Source organism: Bombus affinis, chromosome 6 (assembly GCF_024516045.1).
Source record: "Bombus affinis isolate iyBomAffi1 chromosome 6, iyBomAffi1.2, whole genome shotgun sequence".
Taxonomy (NCBI): Eukaryota; Metazoa; Arthropoda; class Insecta; order Hymenoptera; family Apidae; genus Bombus; species Bombus affinis.
In genome coordinates this window covers 17332394-17351529 of record NC_066349.1, presented here as the reverse complement: position 1 = coordinate 17351529, position 19136 = coordinate 17332394, and the positions used below count along the sequence as shown (strand labels likewise).

Genomic DNA, 19136 nt, shown 5'->3' with positions numbered 1-19136 from the left:
GCTTCAAAATGGTTAGATCGCGGAGTTTATATCGTCTCGAAGCCATACTACTGCAACAAGCAAAAAAGCAGAACACAAAGCGCAGCAGCACCCCCTTGGACACAACGTTTTATGTATCTTTAACGTTGTGTGTGGAACAACGGTGCAAGATTCAAATGCATTGCGAATGTGTTTAATATAACTGGTTTATATATATATATGTATAAATTAGTTGCCGACCAATGCAACACAATTTGTTTTTGTAGATCTAGAAAGGAATTAGAATATACATTACAGAATTATATTACGTATCAGAAAGTCGAAAGCTCGATTCAAAGTAATTTGTGAAATTTTCTTCGTAGGAGAAAGTTAATACTTCACCAACGAGTGGTATAGTGCAGCAGCCGCATCAGTTGCACTTGCCGATCAGCGCTCAGATATTGAACACCAGTCAAGGCTTGCCGACGATTGTACCGACCCTTCAGCACCTCGGTCCGAGCTTGAGGGTGATACCCGGTGACACGAGGCAACTTCTGGTCACTCACACCGCTGGCAGCAACGAATCCAGGCCGCTCACGTTGGCCGTGCAAAACTCGCCGGATCAATCGAGGCCGCTTATTGCCGTGCAATCGAACACTGGAAGTGAGCCAAGGCCCGTAGCGTTGGTCGTTCACTCGTCCACGGCCAACGACAACAGGGTAACGTTTGTGCATTCTAATCTGTCCAACAACGACAGGCCGTTGGCCCTAGCCGTGCAATCGTCCGCCAATGACGTCAGGCCAGTTACATTAGTGCATTCGGCAAACGAGGGGAGGCCGTTAGTTTTCGCTGCGCATTCTCCTGCACTGAATGTTACGAGTGAGTAACTCGAAACGATCTTGCCTACATAGCGTAATTACGAGTTCGCTGCTGTCGTTTATTTAAAAAAATCTTCGTTTATACCAAAAATATAAAAAAGATATTCGATCAAGTATTTGCGACGCATGTCGACGCACGTTTATTCAGTGCTGTTCAAACTACACCACGATGTCTAGAGAACTTTTCTTATTTTGCTCTCATCGTTGATAGCAATTAAGTAATACGACTGCGTGAATTTGTTGGCTTTCCTACTTTGACGTTTGATGAAACATCCTATTCACGAAGAACATCGATCCATTTTCTCGATCGTGTTGGATAATATCATCGTGCATTGTGTACGTTGCAGATGCTCAAACGAGGATACGAGCGAGTGACGCGCAGACCACGCATAAAATGGTCGGTGGTGTGACACTGGTAGGCGGAAATGGATCGGAGTTGACTAGACTTCCCGGTGGCGCTGAATTGAACATACTGCCTGCAAATGGTAATGCTTTACATTGGATATCTTTCGTTCTTTTCTTTTTATATCCGTATCGTAGCTTAACCACGCTATTTACCGTGCTAATCTTTTCTATATTTGCCACCAGAGGGCAAACCTACAATTCCAATTTCTCGTTAGTTGTCGCGTGTCTATCGGTTTCTATAAAAGCAAGTTCCGGTCTTATTTTTTTCACGTTTCTCGTATACAGCACTATATCCAAGACGAAATCGTACTGTTACGATCTTGTAATAAAACGGTGCTAGATGAAAAGTGGCCATTTGCAGAGCGACTCGTGCGTTGTATTCGTGTACGGGGTTGCTTTGAAAATGGTGTACAAGTATTTTTTTTATATTTATTACGTGCTTTTGATTTACGTCGTGATATTTATTTTTAAAGAATCGTCCCGTAAAAAAGATTTTCAGCAACGATGCATGCTCGTGAATAGTTAGAATTACCACCAATCGTGGAAAGGTATAGCGGGTGAAAACGATCTTGAGCGCAAGGGATTCGAATTATTCTCTGGTCAGCGTTCGTTTTGGCTGAAAGAAGACAACATATCTTACCGTGCAATTACCCCTATGGGTTGCAGGATTGACGCTGAGCCATGCAGGAGTGTCGCTTCAAACCACGACAGGTAAACCAGGCTCGACAGTGATGCAAAACGCTCCGTCCACAGAGGGTATAGCTCATATCGTTGGCCCGCACACACCTCTCTCCGGCCTGACACCGATCGTCACGCCGATGACCGTCGTCTCGCAAGGAAATCAAGTGACTGCTCATATCCTAGCCCCCTCTAGCCTTGCGGGCAAAATGATCACGACCCCGATCCTCAAATCCGTGGCACAAATGCCGATCGTGAACGCCCAGTATATCAACACCACCACTCTGGTGAAGCCTGTAGTTGTCGTCAGTTCACCGTCAACATCCACGCCACAATCGACGACGGCTTCCAGTACACAACCTTCCTCCACCACACACTCGACCGTCTGACAGAATCAAAAGAAAGTGAAACTAGTTTGAGAAATGGCTCCTGCTAGGTGTATGGAGGCGCGGGCTCGCAGAAATTACGAATTCCGTTATCGTCTAACGCGTTTCGCGTGTATAGGACCGACGGCTATGCGCGATCGATTCGATGCTTCAACGAGAGATAAGGCGAAAATCGTAGATCTGGTCAACGAAAGAAGAGACGCAAGAGGCGCGATAATTCTCTCAGTCGTGCTATTTCCAACATCGAGGGAGGATTTCTCATTACGCGAAACTTTGCTCGTGTCCCTTCGTGCTTTGGATTTCAAACGTTTCCGCTCTTCCAACGAGTGAGACGACTGAGAGAGACGCGAAGGTGTTAAAAATGCCGTTGCTCAACTTGCGCGATTGTGCACGGTACCTCGAATGCTTCAGAGAAGTACTTATCGAAGGCAAAACTCGTTGGAAATGGGTCAGGGAGATGAACGCGACGAGGCAGCTTCAGACGAAGATGGTCTCGTTCGCGTTTTCCGGGAGCACAAGATGGAAGGAAGCAGGCCGATGTACGCAATGGAATTTCTCAATGCGATCGTTTAACGTTCGCAAATTCGACGTTTCGCTGTTCTATTTTTCGCACGATAAAATCCTGCAAAATAAAACGGTCGATGATCGTTGGTATTACGTTGTCCGTCGAGAGATTTCTTTTTCTAAATTACATACGCGATCGTATATTGGAACGTATCGCGAACGAATTCCATCGACGCACGAGATCAATTTGACTCGCGATACTGGAATGTTATTTGCACGATTTATCTTAAATATCTTGGCTGCAAATTATAAGAGAGCTACGTTTCTTTTTTGGTACCTCGTTGCGATTGAAAAAGTACGGCAAAGACGAAACTAAACCGTGTGTTTACAGAGTGATGTTAAATTAATGAATTGTATGATATATAAGGTTCGTTTAGATGTTTGAAATTGATCGAAATCTGGAAATCGGATGGATGATAAATATGCTTGCGTTTTTAAATTAATCCTTTATGTTAAATAGTGGCTGTGGAGAAACGATTATCCTTTACGCCTGTAATTTACTTTCGGAAACTTAGATGATAAATTGAACTTACGTCGCGTTGAATGCACGTCGAGGAAATACGCATACGTTTCTTTCTCTTCTTTTATACGTCTATACATCTATCTATCTATCTATCTATGTATCTATCTGTCTATCTATTCGTCTGTCTATCTGTCCACCTATCTATCTATCTATCTATCTATCAATTTGTATAGATCTCTATATATACATATATGGATAGATATATAGATAGATGTATAAAACGTGCTCAAGTATTTATTCGTTTCTATTTATTTTATAAAGTGCAACACCGAGCATAAGCAAAACGTTTGCCTTTGGCTTTGTAGTATCTGATATCTTTATCGGATTCGTTTCGAAAGGACGCTCAGCCGCGGCTTTTCTCGAAAGTCCGAAAGAAGAAAACCGACAGACAAAATACGTATGTGTACGTTTTTAACGATATGGTAGTTTTGTTTCCGGAGAAACGTGTACATACAGGTGTTCGGACCGCTGACGAAACATTACGCAATATATGTACGACGAAACATTTTGCATAATATTTTGCCGTAATCGATCAGATAGATAATCGAATTAGGGGAGAAAAGTTTGCGATTTGCGTTGCAAGAGGAAAACAGAATTATCGTATACAACATAGACGTGGTGGTTTATCGTACTATTTTAAATTGTTTTTTCTATGTGTAAGTAAAGGAACAAGAATTTACGTTTCATCTTGCAATATTTTAAGTTTTTTGAGCTTTCGTTCGATATACTCGATGCGAGACCGTTAACGGTTGTTTACTCGATATAAATAGAATATACGATGCGAAATAGCAGTAAGCAACGTTTGTCCCTCGCCACGAACGCCACGAACATACTTTCGCTCGTATATTTCGTTTTATCTTTACGCGATTACGATTATCGACGTGATCACGATGCTGTAATTCGTCGTTCGAGATTTCTTTCCGTACCTGTAGCTTGTCAAATCTTATTGCAAAAGTACAAAGAATAAGCTCTCTCTAATAAGGATCGCGTATCTGTTAGATTTCCTCTTTTTCTTTTTACGTATCTTTACGTTTTCGTAACGCGATTAATCCCATTTTGCTCTTAACAAATTTCCAAACGCGAAGATCGAATCGAAAACGTTTTGCAAAAATCTTGATTCCTACGTTACGATATCATCTTCGACATCGTACATCGTCACGAGCAGTTTCCTCGCGTTTCCGTATCGGCTAATAACATACTCTCGAGGAGATAGACGAAAATTCGATTAAGAACGATTTGAAATTCGCGAACGACGCGCAAAAGCATAGCTAAGAGTTTGAAAGCGGTGTAGCGAGGAATTTTTATACGCGCGCGTGTGTGAATGTGCGTGTGACTGTTAACGGTCTCTTTCAGAATATCACCATTTGTACACTAGTATTATTCTTAACTTGTATCTGCGTATACACACATATATATCTCGTTTTTTTTTTTTTTTATTTTTTAAATTATTTAATCAAAGGCTTTGGTCAGTCGGTTTATGCGCTGATTATGTGGGTATATTATATACGCGGCCGCTGTGTATTTCGATCTACCGCGAAAACACGCTAAAGCGTGTAATAAGTTATTGGTTAGCGGAGAGCGCGATATCGTTTTCAGAGCGTTTAAATGCAGCATGGGACTTGCTCAACCCTGTTATCTCGTAGATGCGTAAGAGACGTTGAAAAACGTTATTTCGAAAGAACGTTTTAACGCATTCGTGTTACGCTAGATCATTGTACTACTCGAAATTCGACACAGCTATACACCGCTGTACCGCGATGATTTTTTTTTATCGAATTTATATATCAAAGTCTCGAGTAGTATTCCGTGAGTCTGTTGTTTCGTTATGCTTTGGTATGCTAAGTGTATCACTTTGACGAATCGATGTTTTATCTCGTTGCTGCTTATTCTCGTAAATAAACGAACGACGAATGCGTTAAACGAAACGAAAGAAAAAAAAGAAATTTCGTTCGTTGGAAATTATTTCGGCGAAGCACCGTTTCCAAGATAACCGTGATCGTTTACGATCGAGTACTACTAAATTAGCAGAGTTTACGAACGATACTGCCGAATCGATGGTATCTCGTTCTATCAGCGACTCGGTTCGAGTACCTACATAGTCTCCGAATATTCAGGGAATCTGCACCCGTTTCCACATCCATGGCAAGACTCGTGAAATTTGCTCGTTTTCGTATTACATTACTACCTCGATTCGATTAATCCGCTTTTCGTTACCACCAATCTTTCGATTCCGATAACCGATTCCTCTTTTTAGTTGCCCCGATTCCTTCTCGCTTTCAAAACTGTTCGATTTTGTTCGCGCAGTAATAGCAGCGATCGTTGTTGCAAGTGTACTCGTAGGTAGACGCTTCCTTCGAACTTTCGTAAATCCAATCGTTGTTTACGTTTCGCGTAAGTATTTTTTCCACGTGGCTTTGTTACTATTGTGTACTTTGTTTTTAATCTACGCATATGACAATTAAAAGACGGCGGTACGTCGTAACATGCGATGCGATTAGAAGGAATATCGTCTCGCGCAGCCTGTAGCTACGGTGACCTTTTTTCGCGTTTCAACGAAAGTACAGATTCGAAAGCTCGTCGGGCTTCGATCGTTCACACGCGAGACGTCGTTCGTTTCCTCTATATCGCTGTAACTAGTCGCTAGCAAAGCGTCAATCGGTCATCCATAGCCGATGACATATCAGAGTTTTCGTAAAGAAGATAAAATTAAAAGGTCGTTTCTATCTTTGTCTCTTAACTCGGTACAAAGAACGTGTCGACAGATATCGCAGTTCGTATAAAAGAGATTTCCCGCGGGAAAGTCCCGCGGGACGATAAATTGCTGGAGAATATAAAATTCGGCGCGCGCGCACTAGTCATTTCCGTTCCCTCCTTGTTTTTTTTCTTTTTTTTTTTTTTTTTTTTAACACGAATCAACCACGCTAGACCTTCGAACTGTAGTTCGGCACTCTGTCGTACCAATTTCCTTTTCTTCTTTCTGTATCTTTTAAATCCAACCTTATGAATCGTGCAATGCATGTAAATACTCGTAGTAGACGTTGGGGGCATTCTTAACACGTTGCGCAGATCGAGTAAGTAGGAAGGCGTGGATCGTCGCTTCGTTCGCCGAACGTGCAAGACGAGAGGCAACCATCGTTTTATCGATTGTTACGTTTGCTTGAAAAGAAAGACTAGTTTTCGAGATATTTCATCGTTAAAACGAGCCGATCCGATCCGACGAAAGTAAACTTTCGGAGTTATCGAGATAGCAAGCTTTAAGTAACGATTAAGAAGAACGGAAAAATCGATGGAAAAGTTACTTTTCCGTAACAAAGGTTCTGATTATTTATGCGAGGAAAACGTCGCGATACCGACAGACGTTTATCAAATCTAACTTAACGCATGCTATCACGATCTTGCGTTTGGCGAAGGAAGAACACGCAGAGAGAGAGAGAGGTGGCAAGCAAAGTAAAATCGCGAAAGAGCGAGCGAGCGAGCGAGCGAGCGAGAGAGAGAGAGAGAGAGAGAGAGAGAGAGAGGAGGGGAGAAAGAAAATAAAAGCGATAAGAAACATTCTTTTTTGTATATAATTAAAGAAAAGTTAAAGGAAGAAAAAAGAAAAAGAATCTCGTCGGCTACTAGAGATCCTCGGGAACAAAATCGATCGACGGGAAAAAGAGAAAGTAACGGAGGAAACGTGCGGGGAATCTACGTGTACATGAACAATGTGATATAAATAACTGACAAAATTACTTAGCACTATTATAGCGTTTAAGCAAAAATAAAACAAAAGAAAGGAAAGAAACTGTTAAATCGTTTACAGCGTAGACGTACGATGCTAAATATTATTCGCTAACATCCTTAAAAACGAAACCCTAATTGTATATAGAATTACGAGAGGGAGAGAGAGAGAGAGAGAGAGAGAGAGAAAGTGAGTGAGAGAGTGAGAGGCAAAAGGTGAGAAAGGAGAGAATGAAAAACGGCGTGAGAGTGGAAAAAAGTAAGAAAAAAATTACAAGCTGTAATTATTACGTCGAATATGACAGAGTGAAAGAGGGTGAGGCGGGAGGGGAGGGGGAGAAAGAGAGAGAGAGAGAGAGAGAGAGAGAGAGAACGTCTTGGAATAAGAAAAACCGTAACTCTAGCGTGTCTTGTACATCTCTCGTGATAGTAGAATATCTGTACATTGTATTTCTCGTGTGAATGTGACGACGTGACGTAAAGAAGAAAGAAGAAATAAGTAAATAGAAAAGCAAGCGTGTCTGTGCGTCTTAACAAGAGTGTCGCTATTGTTGTAATCTATGTCGAATTTTGTTGTATATACCATCGCTGGTATATGTAAAAATATGAGAAACACACGGTATATATTACGAACCTCTTCGAACGATTCGTTGCGTGTTGTTGAAAATGTGAGAAAGAGGGAAATGTGGAGGGAAAGACACACACACACACACACACACACACACACACAATGTAACGCGATAGAAGCGCGAAAGAAATTGAAAAAAGATAGCGTGGCGCACGAGGTGTGGAGCACCCAACCGCGTGCAAACACTTTTTGTTTTCAGAAGGCGTGCGACAAATTTCAATACAATCTGTCACAATAAAAATTGAAGCGTGAAGCGTTGCCCAGTCCTCCTTGCTTCCGCCTTGAACACGGATCTCTGTCTTTGCTCTGTCTCTTTCGGTCGAATTTCGACGCTTAGCGAGAAATTACGTCGAAAAGAGCGAACAAAAGCCGAAGCAAACAAACAAAAAAAAAAAAAAAAAAAAGAAAGAAAGAAAAAAGAAAAGAGAAAAAGAATAGAGCAACTCGATGCGAAGGGGTACGAGCGATCGTGTTCCAAACGGTCGATGCATTTCCAATTACTTTCGTTGTTCGAGTGAAAAGGAAAACGAGCGTAGATATGGCGGAGATCGAAATTTGCGAGCGACAAAGTCAGTTACCGATACCGATGCTTGGTTTTTAACTTCGAGTATGTACAACACTGTAAAATTTGACAAGGAGAAGGAGGAAGCGCGAACGTTGCGTCTAAACGCAGAGGTTCGAACATGTTATTCCGTATGAGCTCTACGATATCAAGGGGACTTCTTTTTCCGAAGAAATAGCAGTATTAGATTAACTTTGTAATTATTAGCGATACTAAGTACTATATACAGTATCTCGGGTTTCTTAATCGCAAATTATTACGCGGTGTAACGAGTTTCTTCGATCACGAGTTATATACGAATGTCAAACTATGAGTATATTAAATATGTTTTTTATGAATATCAGAATTGGTAGTATCCGTCGTATCCCTTCGCGTGTGACTTATCGAAATAACGAAATTGCCATAAGAATCGTCGATACGAACCATTTATCGCTCTACATAGAAATATCTTTATTCGATTCGCTTTTCTTTACCGTTACAAACTATCGATAAAATTTAGTCGAAAGTCGGGATAATTCTTATGGTGACTCGTTATCGCGCAAATAATCGTAAAGCGAAAATTTAAAAACGACTTTGCGAGATCAAAGGATCCGCGATAAATAATCCGTCCTACTAATAACGATAATATTCCCTATTTCGTTGACGAAGGCACGTAAGATCGTTTAACACGAAAGGATCGGATATTTTTTCAAAGTTTTCTGATCTTCTCATTTCGCTTCGCAGTTATCGTACGACCTCTCTGATCGTATAAAATTCTACGTAGATCGAACTCGAAGCGTGGAATACGACGAAAAAGTCTCGATTTACCTCGACGATCGGGTGGACGATCGTCTCTTCGGTCGTTGGTTGTGCCGGTGCATAGGTAAGGAACGATTCGATTTGGAACCTTCGGTCGAGGAACTTCGACTACGACTAAACGTTTTGCTTAGTTTTCGTGAAACTTTTCGATTGGTTGGTCGAAGGAAATTCGTTCGTTCTTCGAAAAAGAAAATAAATCTCGACGAAACGAACGACCTAGGCAAAATCGTTTCGTCACTGAAAAACCAATTTATTTTCACTCGATCATTGACAATCATCGTTACAAGGGAGAGGGCGGTAATTACCCGTGATTAATTAATATCGGCATCGATCATCGCACATACAGGACGACAGACGCGTTGTCGAAGGCAAGAACGATAGAAACGAGAAAATTACAATAGCGGTGACTCGCATCGCGACGATCGCGATTAATCGGAAATTTCTCGGCTCCGTATATCCGTTTAATAAAAATACCCGCTAATTCGTATTGCCTGTGTAACTGTACACGCGTACACGGCTGTCTCTCTGTGTATGCGTAAATGTATGCGTGTACGTATATAGTGTATAGGTGTGTTCCATTACTTTCAATCGGAGTAGAGCACATCGTCCTCTCTATCTACGGGTTTACACGCTTCTAGCACGTAATTTTCAAAATATACAATACTCTCGTGTTTCTCGTTTACAAAAGACTAGATTCATTCGTCCTAGAATTTTGAACAATTCTCCCCCGTACTCTTGCCTTAGTCTTTTTCTTTTCTTTTCTTTTCTTATCCCATTTGCTCCGCGATTTCCTTTCTTTCTGTTCCTTTTTTTCTTCTTTTTTTCATTTCTTTTTTTTCCACTTTTTTTGGTCGGTTTCGCAAGTATTCTCGCCTGTCGAAGATCATCGCAGTTTCGTTCATATACATATACACACTATACATATACATAGATCGAGTATAATAAGCTACGAGTTTTTCGGAGATATTTTTTTCGAACGACGACACTCGCGCGCATCCTTGTCGTGACGATCTACGACTAAAAGTCACGGATATCGTCTGGATCTAGTTTATCGAGGGAAACGAGAAATACGCAAGAACTATTCGGTGAAAATTCTAAACCGAAGGAGTATCCGTTGCGAGACAACGGGATGATATACTTGGATCCATGATTTTTAGTTCTCGCGATGATTACGCTTTGCAGTGTAGCTCGTACGAACGTAACATCTTAATGAACGTAAACGCACAATTATCGATAAGAAATTCTCGTTTAAACGCGTTGTATATTTTATACGTATATCTTACTCGACGATCGTAATTATAAATTAACTAAGGATCGCGTACTTTTTACGATCTTGCCGATCGAAAGCTACCCGGTTGCACCGAGGTAACGTTGGTGTAAATTATTACAAAATTCAAGATACGTAAATGGCGATAAAATAAGCATAATAAAAGTAAGTATGTACACGGTAACTGTAATATATAATCGAACAAAATATATCGCTAATATATTTATATTTCTCTACATGGTAAAGATACCGTCGACTAAACGAGTATGACGCTCCGCACTTGCATAAAATCAAACGCGTATATCCGCGATCGAATTCTCGAATCAGAGCCGTGCGATCTTTCTCCTCTTTTTCGGTATTTAAATTTAATTAAATTTATTAAATTCGTTAAATTTATTAAATTTATTAAATTTATCGAATTTATCGTTTAGAACAACGCATTAATACGAGATAGTTACGCTATTAATAATTAATTACTAATACTATTTACCGCTTTAATTATTACCTTAGAAAAGGTATTGTCAATTATCACATAATTTATAACGGGGTAAGAAGAATCGCGTGTATAACAGTTCCGTATAAATTCGAGAATTCGTTCGTAATAAAATATCGCCGAAACAGCTTAAAAATCTTGCAAAATTGCCGATCGTTTTTCACGTATTTATCGAAGACAGCGGGTAAAATGTTGATATTCCTTAGTGAGATGCAAGTATTCCGGCAGAAATATATCAAATTACGGAATTATTAAAATCGCGATGACGAAACTAGCTATAAATTAGCAACAAAGTTCTTATTCCGGCTGAATCTCCATGTATTGTGCGCTAAAAAGCAAACTTTTCTCTTCAACGGAACGATATTAAGACGCGGCTATTCTTTTTGGTAGCCTGTGAACTCGCTCTTACAACGAATAACAAAATACGACGTTTGCGTGTACAAAAGGCGGTCGCCTCTTCGATATACGATTAATCACGGTATTCTAAACTGCAAGCGCGAAAAAGAATAAAACGTAAGCGTAAAATATGTCGACAAAAGTACGTTAATATTTAGCCTCGATTGGCAACGCAGTTTCCTTTTACGTAAAGTAAAATATGTATCTATATAGATGGAAAACTATAATTTGAATCAACTTGCGTATCTTAGAAATCAGCTGGCAATGGAAGAAATACGTTTCGTTTCTTTCTTATCCGTGCGTTCGAGTCGCCGAATATTTATACCGTACGTATATATAATGTACTTTAAAGCTTTATTCGTCGATCTGGAATCGATGATCCTCGATCATGGTGGTAAACTGATCGAAGATGAAACGCAGGATAACGAGAATAAATAACAAATAGCAAAAATCGAATAAAGCGAGTCGAGAGTTGCGCGAAACGGTGTTGCTAACGAAAGGGAAAATATTAAATCGTAAAAAACGAAAGCACGATCGTGACATTTACGAGATCTATTTAAATAATCGTCTTTGCGATTTCCTTCGTTTCTGCGAGACCAAAATTGCGCGCACTAGCGATCATTCTTTTGCGATACGAGATTCTTTCCTCGATCGATGCTCGATAGTTCGGACGTAATAGACATTTGGTTGGTAAAGTATTCGCGAAAAATCTCATATAACGGTAAAACAAATATCCGATACGATAAACGAAAGACGCAGCTACGCTAGCCTTTTCGTCATTCGCTTAACTATGCTAGAACGACAAGGCGCGTATTCCTCTTCATCACCCTTCGTCATCCTGTTTTTCTCTTTCGCGACTCGTTACGCAAAGATAATTTGTAGTATTATGATAGAAGTAATATCCCGACGGGATCGCAACTCGCTCGAGCATATACAATGAATCAAGAGATCCTCGCGAATCGTTATACAAGCTACGAAGAAACTCTTTCGTTACGTCGATCGAAGATTGGTAAAAAATTCAGGAAGTTACCGCGTTATAGAACTCGTTTGTAGTAATAGAAATCGTCTACGCGCTCGCTCGCGACTAGGAAGAAGATCTAGCCGAGAAAAGTCGAAACTTTTAATTGGAATCCACCGAGAATAAATTTCTTAGGACGCGATCAAACGAAATCTTCTCTATCTTTGGTAATGATTCAACGGCGATCGAAAGAAATCGATGGTTGGATGACTACAAACAAATTTTTCATCTTCTTAACGGATAAAGAAAGGCGACTAACTAGTTCTCGTCTGAGAACGATGCGAGATACAAGTATAAAAACATCCGCTCGGATCGTGTTAGAAAAGTTGTAAGAAGAATACAAATTTTACGAGTTCTCGAACGTCGCAGGATTCTTGCAACTACCTAAAGCTCTCTGTTCCATCGACGACGATCGATTTATAGATCGCTTCGATCGTTCGATTTAACGCGTCGTCGATCCTGGAACGAAAGTCGAACACTTTGAGTGAAATTCATTTCGATGGGCGCTAGACGATATTTTTTAGAAGCACATAGACGTCGGTTATCTTCGTTTTCTTTCTTCTTTCTTATCTCTTCGCTCGCGTAACGTCTCTATACTTTCGCGGATCTACGATATCGAGAGAACGAAGAACATTCCGAGGCAATTAGAACTTTAAACACGGCGAGTTCTCGCATTGACTACCCATCGGAACGGGTGCGCTAAACGTTTACTAAAAATAGCTTATATAAAACATTTGTTTGGGAGAAATAGAACCTTCTACTTATCTTTTCTCTTCTTTTTTTATCCCTTTATATAATCGGCATTTACACTTTCGATCGCTTATCATAATAAAAATACTATATAGACGTGGACCTTGCACATACGGATCACGACTTTTTTAATTTTCTTTTTTTTTTCTTTTAAACTTTTCATTCGATATAATCGTATTTTGAAATTAGTTTGCTCTGTCATCTCGTTTGTACTGCTCTAAATGTACTATACTTTCTTATCTTCTTTTTCTTTTTTCTTTCTTTTTCTTTTGGGAAGACTTTAGCGACGAACGACGGTTGTACACTTCCCTTTTCCAGCGTTTAGATGCTCGCGACAGTTTTTTCCTTTCTTCTTCTTCTTCTTCTTCTTCTTTTTCGAAGAAATAAGTCACGATCTGTTTTGCTCGCGCAGGTTCGAAGAGTCCTCTCTTGATAAGAGCATAACTTCTACTTAAAATACGTTTTCAATAGGAAAAACATATATAGATATAAAAAATACGAGCGAAAGCCTATAACGAGTAAAAAAATAAACGAATAAAGGATCCCTCAAAGTAGAACGAGAGAAAAAGAACGTGGAAACACATTTACACAATCGGATCTTTTTTCCTTCGAATTGTCTCTCGCGAGCATATACATCGGACAGGACAATGGAATTTGTACTCGGTGACGCTTGATCGTAATCAGCTATACGAATGACGATTCGATCGTCGTAATCGCAATGTCGAGGACGCGATGGACGTGATTTTCGCGCGATAGAGTCGTCCGTCTCGAATATGTCGTTCGGAACGAATACGATCGCACGTACAGGCTTTTCTTGGATGCGAGCATTGGATCGCCAACCGAATCGGAAAAAACAGGTGCGACACAACGGAATGCTCGTTACGCGATAGACAATTACCATTCGCTCTGCTACACGACGGCGAGACGATACCGTATTTACAAATTGGTTGGCACTTTCTTCGGTTTGGAGAGTACATCCGGCGGCGGGAATGCTATTGATTCCGATGCGTGGTCAACCGAGAGAATTTCGAGCGCGAACGCGGATCGAACGAGGATACTCGAACGCTCGTTCGCGTGTTCCGTCTTTCTCAGAACTTTTCAACTTGACTTAAAATTTATCTTCTCGAATTGCTAGATATTTTCGCGTATCTTGTTATCGTTGAAATTGTCGTAACTTTTACCCGAAACGAGAGTTTTAATCGCGCAGCTGAATAGAAATCGGAGCGAGAAGCGTAGAAATTAAACAGAGTGACGGCCGATGAAATATTAATTCTATGTGTCTTACTCTAGTGTTTGCACGCACACGCACACACGATAAATACAACGGTCAACGCGTATTAAAAAGACACAACACGGTGCTACGTAGAGAAGGTGGATCTATACCTTTCAAATAGAAAGTCAAATTCTAGGAAAACACCACTCGAAAACTTTTGTCGAATTTTTACATAAATTTTCATTGAAATATTTTATCAGAAACCACTCTGTACAAGTTCGCTTTAAATCTTTCGGAAAACGACGGAGATATTTCACGCGACAGCCTCGATTCCGTCGAGCATCTCGAACGTTCGAAGCGTCTCGTTCCAAGCGATGTAAGAAACTCCAGTTGCTATGATACACACGTTACTACGGGTATGTACAACGACTACGAACAGTTAATTTCCACGTCGCCTATATCGCACGAACGATGATTTTATCATCCTCCCTCTCCTTTCCCTCGTTAAATTTCTTATTTATGAAGTTGAACACAATTATCGAGAATCTTCGATCACGATAGATTCGGAAATAATAGCGATATATAGCGTATCGTGTACTCGATTTCCTCTTCCAAAGAGTTCTCCTAAGATTCTTCTTTCTTCGTTCTCCGTTGCTTCTATCTTATAACTTCAGGTTGCGCGACTAACAGTTGCGTCGATGAAAGTTGGGTCGTGAAGAAAGATTCGGTAGGATCGAGGAGATGTTCGAATCGATGTGCACGAACGACGATCGAGCGGAGACGTTTTATGTGCGTTGTATAAAGTGGTCCAGTATCGCGTAACGAAGCATCGAATTTGCCCGATTATACGTTCGAAATTATAATCGACGCATTCGACCGATTATGTTCAGCGTCGCTTCACCTACGTCTGAGGTAGAGTAATTCGGGAAAGAGAACGAAGTGCAGTGTCACCGTTGGATGATGCGGAGTTAGCGGAGAAACCTTTGGCAGTATAACGTTCGCTCCTTTCTTCACCCGATTCCAAGTGTCCGATCGCCTGGTCGCCGTTGCTCCCCTTTCATGCTCCGTCATTACTTTGCTCCTGGTATCTTGCTTAACACCTGCGAACGATTCAAACGTTCGAACGTTATTTCGCGTCGAAACTTTACGCGACGAACGAAACGAAACAAGGTGCGATCGAAGGCGCGCCGCTTTGCGATCACGCCAGAGTCCTATCTAATAGGTTGGACATTTTTTCGCAATGTTCGTACCGTTTCGGATACTTTTATCGGATACTTTAATCGACACCATAGAAGGATCATCACTAAATAGGAAATTAATTAACTGAAATTCGCGCTGGTTCTATCGAAAACGGTAATTTCGATAGCGCGCGTTATCTGTATACAAATAAGTAGGGGGCTAGAACGTACCTTTGAAAGATCTACACCGGTCAGTGCTTGAACAGCCGGAGGTACTTGCCCCACAAGACGCGTAATTTCACCGCTGGTCGTCTCGCCTCCGCCCAGAAGCACGATTTCCTCTGTTCTCGCTAACGGCGCGGCCACTTCCGCGGCAATCTGCAAAAATATATATATATCAAAGTTGATTTGTACGTACGTAGTACAAGCACAGAATTTGTACTTTCTTTCTTTTACTTAAAATCCAACGAACATTAAATAACATTTACGATTTAGTTTAATTACAGTGGGTTATCTCTCACCTTTGGCAAGGCGTTCAGGGCGATGTTGAGAATAGCAGCCTCGCCATACTCCTTGTAGACGGCGGATTTCAATCGCATACCTTCGGCTTCCGACATTCCAACCGCTTGTAGAGCCTCGGCCTCGGCTCCTCCGATCAAACGAATCTTCTCGGCTTCGGCTATGGCCGCGTTTACCGTTTGCGTTCTAAAAACCGTTGTAATTTTGATCACCCGCGTTTTGACGTTCGTAAGTTGTACGCGTTAAGGATATTTCGATACGAGTTAAAGTTACCTTTTGCCTTCGGCCACTTTGCCAATTTTGTAATGTTCAGCTTCCGCGGGTAATCTCACGGTGCTTCGAAGCTCGTGTTCCTTACGACGTACCTCTTGTTCCTCCACTTCGATCTGTTTGCGCCTCTCCACGATCTCTATCTGAATTTCTTCGTTTCGTATCCGTTGCCTTATTTTCGCCGCTTGAAGCTCGTAAGCCAATTGCGCCTCCGCTTTCTATATATCGATCGAATCGCTTTTCATTCGAATTCGCGTCTAGCTACGACGATAGAGAAGATACGTTTCGTCCAAACTGCGACTTACCGCCGTGTTCACTTCCTGGTCGAAATTCGCTTTCTGCAGCTGGAAGAGTCTCGCGTTGTCCTCGATCTTCGTGTCGGTATTGTACTTTATGTCCATCGCTGCTTTCTCACATTCAGCTTCCTATCGATTCGCGTACGAAATAAAGTAAATACGTTTCCGTTCTAGATAAATATACGTACGCGGTATAACGGTATCGGACCGAATAACAGGCGCATACGTGCAAGCGTGAGCGAGCTAACTTCTCGTGGAAAAACGAGAAAATTTATCCTACTACGTCGCGTACCGGATCGATTTTGATTTCGATTTCGATTTCGATTTCGATGATTTTCTAATACGTTGTCGGGCGAAAACGAAAAAATGCGAACGGTTCCTAGTTTTCGAGATATTTCGTATTTAGATTTTATACTTATTTTATTCGATCATTTCCATTGCAAATTGAACTTGCACCGAATTCGTACGTATAAAGCTTCGACATTGTTGGGCATCTTAGACGCAAAGTTGCCTTTTAAGCGTCTAATTTTTCTCTAAGCGACTCTGTTGTCTGCGTTCGTTTCTCTCCTTTTTTTAAAGATATTGTACGCGATAATAAAAGCGCAAAGTACCTCGCTGTTCATAGTCGCCGAGATCGCTCTTGTTACGAAAGAAATTGCGAAACAAACGAACGCAGACGGGCACGGGCGAATCTCAAGTGGACGCAGAATCTCCGAAACGGAGCTCGATCTAGCCGTTTAAAGGGACGAATTTTACTCCAGATTTTTAATCTAATTTTAATTTTCTCGAAAATGTTCTTCGCAGGTTTTCTCGAGAACTTAAGCGTCGAACGAACAAATTTTATCGCATATTTTCTTCTTATTTCTTCACAAGGAAACACGATCGATGTATGCGCATGTAGGCGGTCGGATCCAGTATAGTGTACGATTGTACGTGCGATTCTATCTGGGTCGCACGCTCCTATAGAGCTTTGCGTATGAACGTACCCGAATGCCAGCGTCGCGGTTCGCCTCGGCGACGCCAACGTCGGCGTCCCGTTTAACAGCCGCAGTTTGCGCTTTGCCAAGCGAAGCCAAGTATTGAACGTCGTCGTAGACGTCTTTTATCGTAAACGATAGAATTTCGATGCCCATGCGACCGACGTCTGGCGCGGCCACCTCTCTCACTAGCGTCGCGAATTGATCTCGATCTTTGTACACCTCCTCCACCGATAGCGTGCCTGAAAGTTTTTCCAATTTTTCCTCGTCGTTTCTTTATCATACGCATCTTGGACGATACTTTCACGAGCTTTAAACTTTTTCCAATTCCATGCGCCGCGATATCGTTGTCCGTACAACTGCATAAGCTCAAAGGTAAAAGATTTGTACCTTCGTTTACGAAGTTCGCGTTCCAATTGCTCGAAACGGCCGAAGCATTTTTAACTACCGCGAAACGGTGTTAGATATAAGATCGCTGCGTCGAAATTACCATTCCGTCGTGCCAGATACAAAGATGACAGAGGACCGTCATCGTTTCGAAAATGTTACAAATATTATAGCTATCGATTCGAAAGGTCTCTCTGTTGTACAAAAATTACGACAAGTTAAAAACACGTATTCGAAAAATACTAGAATTTCATCTTTTCATCTTTCTCACAAATTACGATAGCGTCTATGAAAACTCGCGATCTATAGCGCAAATATTTAAGCAGCGGAGTCGAAGATTTTCCATTTTTTTAATACGGTCGACGTAAAATTTACCTAGTATTGCACGAAGATGACCCTCTAGGGTAGAAAGGATGGTCGATTTGATTTCGTAAACGCTCTTTCCTAGAAATTGTTCGCTGGCAGTGTGTAAAAGTTCGTCCGCTTTCATGATCTTGCACTGTGCTACTCCGGTGACAGTCAACGGCACACCTTGTGCGGTTTCTACGTTTTCGCAGACAGGGTTCAGTGTCATAACCTCGAGGGACAGTCGCTGGACGTCGGTAACGAACCACCATGTGAAGGCGTAGCCACCGACGATCGTTCTCTTCTTCATGGACCCGCAACATCCTCCTAAAAACATAATCGAGAAGGAAGTTTAGTTCGTCTTTGTATCGATGAAATCCAAACTTTGTCCATTCTTTTCACGTATCTGATAAAAGACGACGATTATTAAATTGTACATTTATTTATTTTGAGCGAAATTTAAATAAACCGCTTTCGAATAATCTGTCGTTTAAGTCGATTAAATCGTTCGAACAAAACAAGAAATAGTTCGATTACTCGTTGCGGTGTTTGAGCCGAACCGAGTTCTCTTTTTATAAATATCGCGGTAAAACCACGATAGCGAAGGAAAAGAATTTCTGCAACCGTAGCAGACTGCAAATGTATGGATGTATTACGTTTAACAGAAACGAACCACGGTAAGTCGCCTACAATTTCTCCCTTCGTAATTCCGAATAAAAGCATGGTAATTACGATCGATGCGTATTTAAAAGTAGAAAGCATCGCAAACTTTAGGGAGAAAGTACGACTTATTACGTAGGGTGAATCATCGCGGTCGCGATAAACTTTGTTTCCTCGTCGAATCGAATTACCTTTCGCGATAGAAACTTCGAAGAAAATAATAAACGGCGAGCATCGAGCAAGCGTTTGATAAGCCGAGCACGTTGC

General features: G+C 41.2%; 2 protein-coding genes across 9 annotated transcripts in view; one reads left to right on the top strand and one right to left on the bottom strand.

Moving 5' to 3' along the window:
- The window catches only part of LOC126917657 (uncharacterized), a 31143-nt gene extending 27690 nt beyond the window's left edge, over positions 1-3453 (top strand). For all 8 annotated transcript variants that reach the window (XM_050724785.1, XM_050724786.1, XM_050724784.1 and 5 more), the window contains 3 exons: positions 342-837; positions 1184-1321; positions 1908-3453. In XM_050724785.1, the coding sequence (XP_050580742.1) occupies positions 342-837; positions 1184-1321; positions 1908-2308 (1035 nt within the window). In that variant the 3' untranslated portion in view covers positions 2309-3453. The remainder of the gene's footprint in view (positions 1-341; positions 838-1183; positions 1322-1907) is intronic.
- Positions 3454-9329: 5876 nt separating this feature from the next.
- Positions 9330-19136, bottom strand: part of LOC126917676 (flotillin-2) — an 87622-nt gene continuing 77815 nt past the window's right edge. Inside the window, exons 2-8 of the mRNA XM_050724833.1 lie at positions 18240-18536; positions 17487-17719; positions 16510-16629; positions 16208-16422; positions 15937-16120; positions 15647-15793; positions 9330-15337 (exon numbers count right to left, since the gene is read on the bottom strand). Of these exons, the coding sequence (XP_050580790.1) occupies positions 15308-15337; positions 15647-15793; positions 15937-16120; positions 16208-16422; positions 16510-16629; positions 17487-17719; positions 18240-18536 (1226 nt within the window). The 3' untranslated portion in view covers positions 9330-15307. The remainder of the gene's footprint in view (positions 15338-15646; positions 15794-15936; positions 16121-16207; positions 16423-16509; positions 16630-17486; positions 17720-18239; positions 18537-19136) is intronic.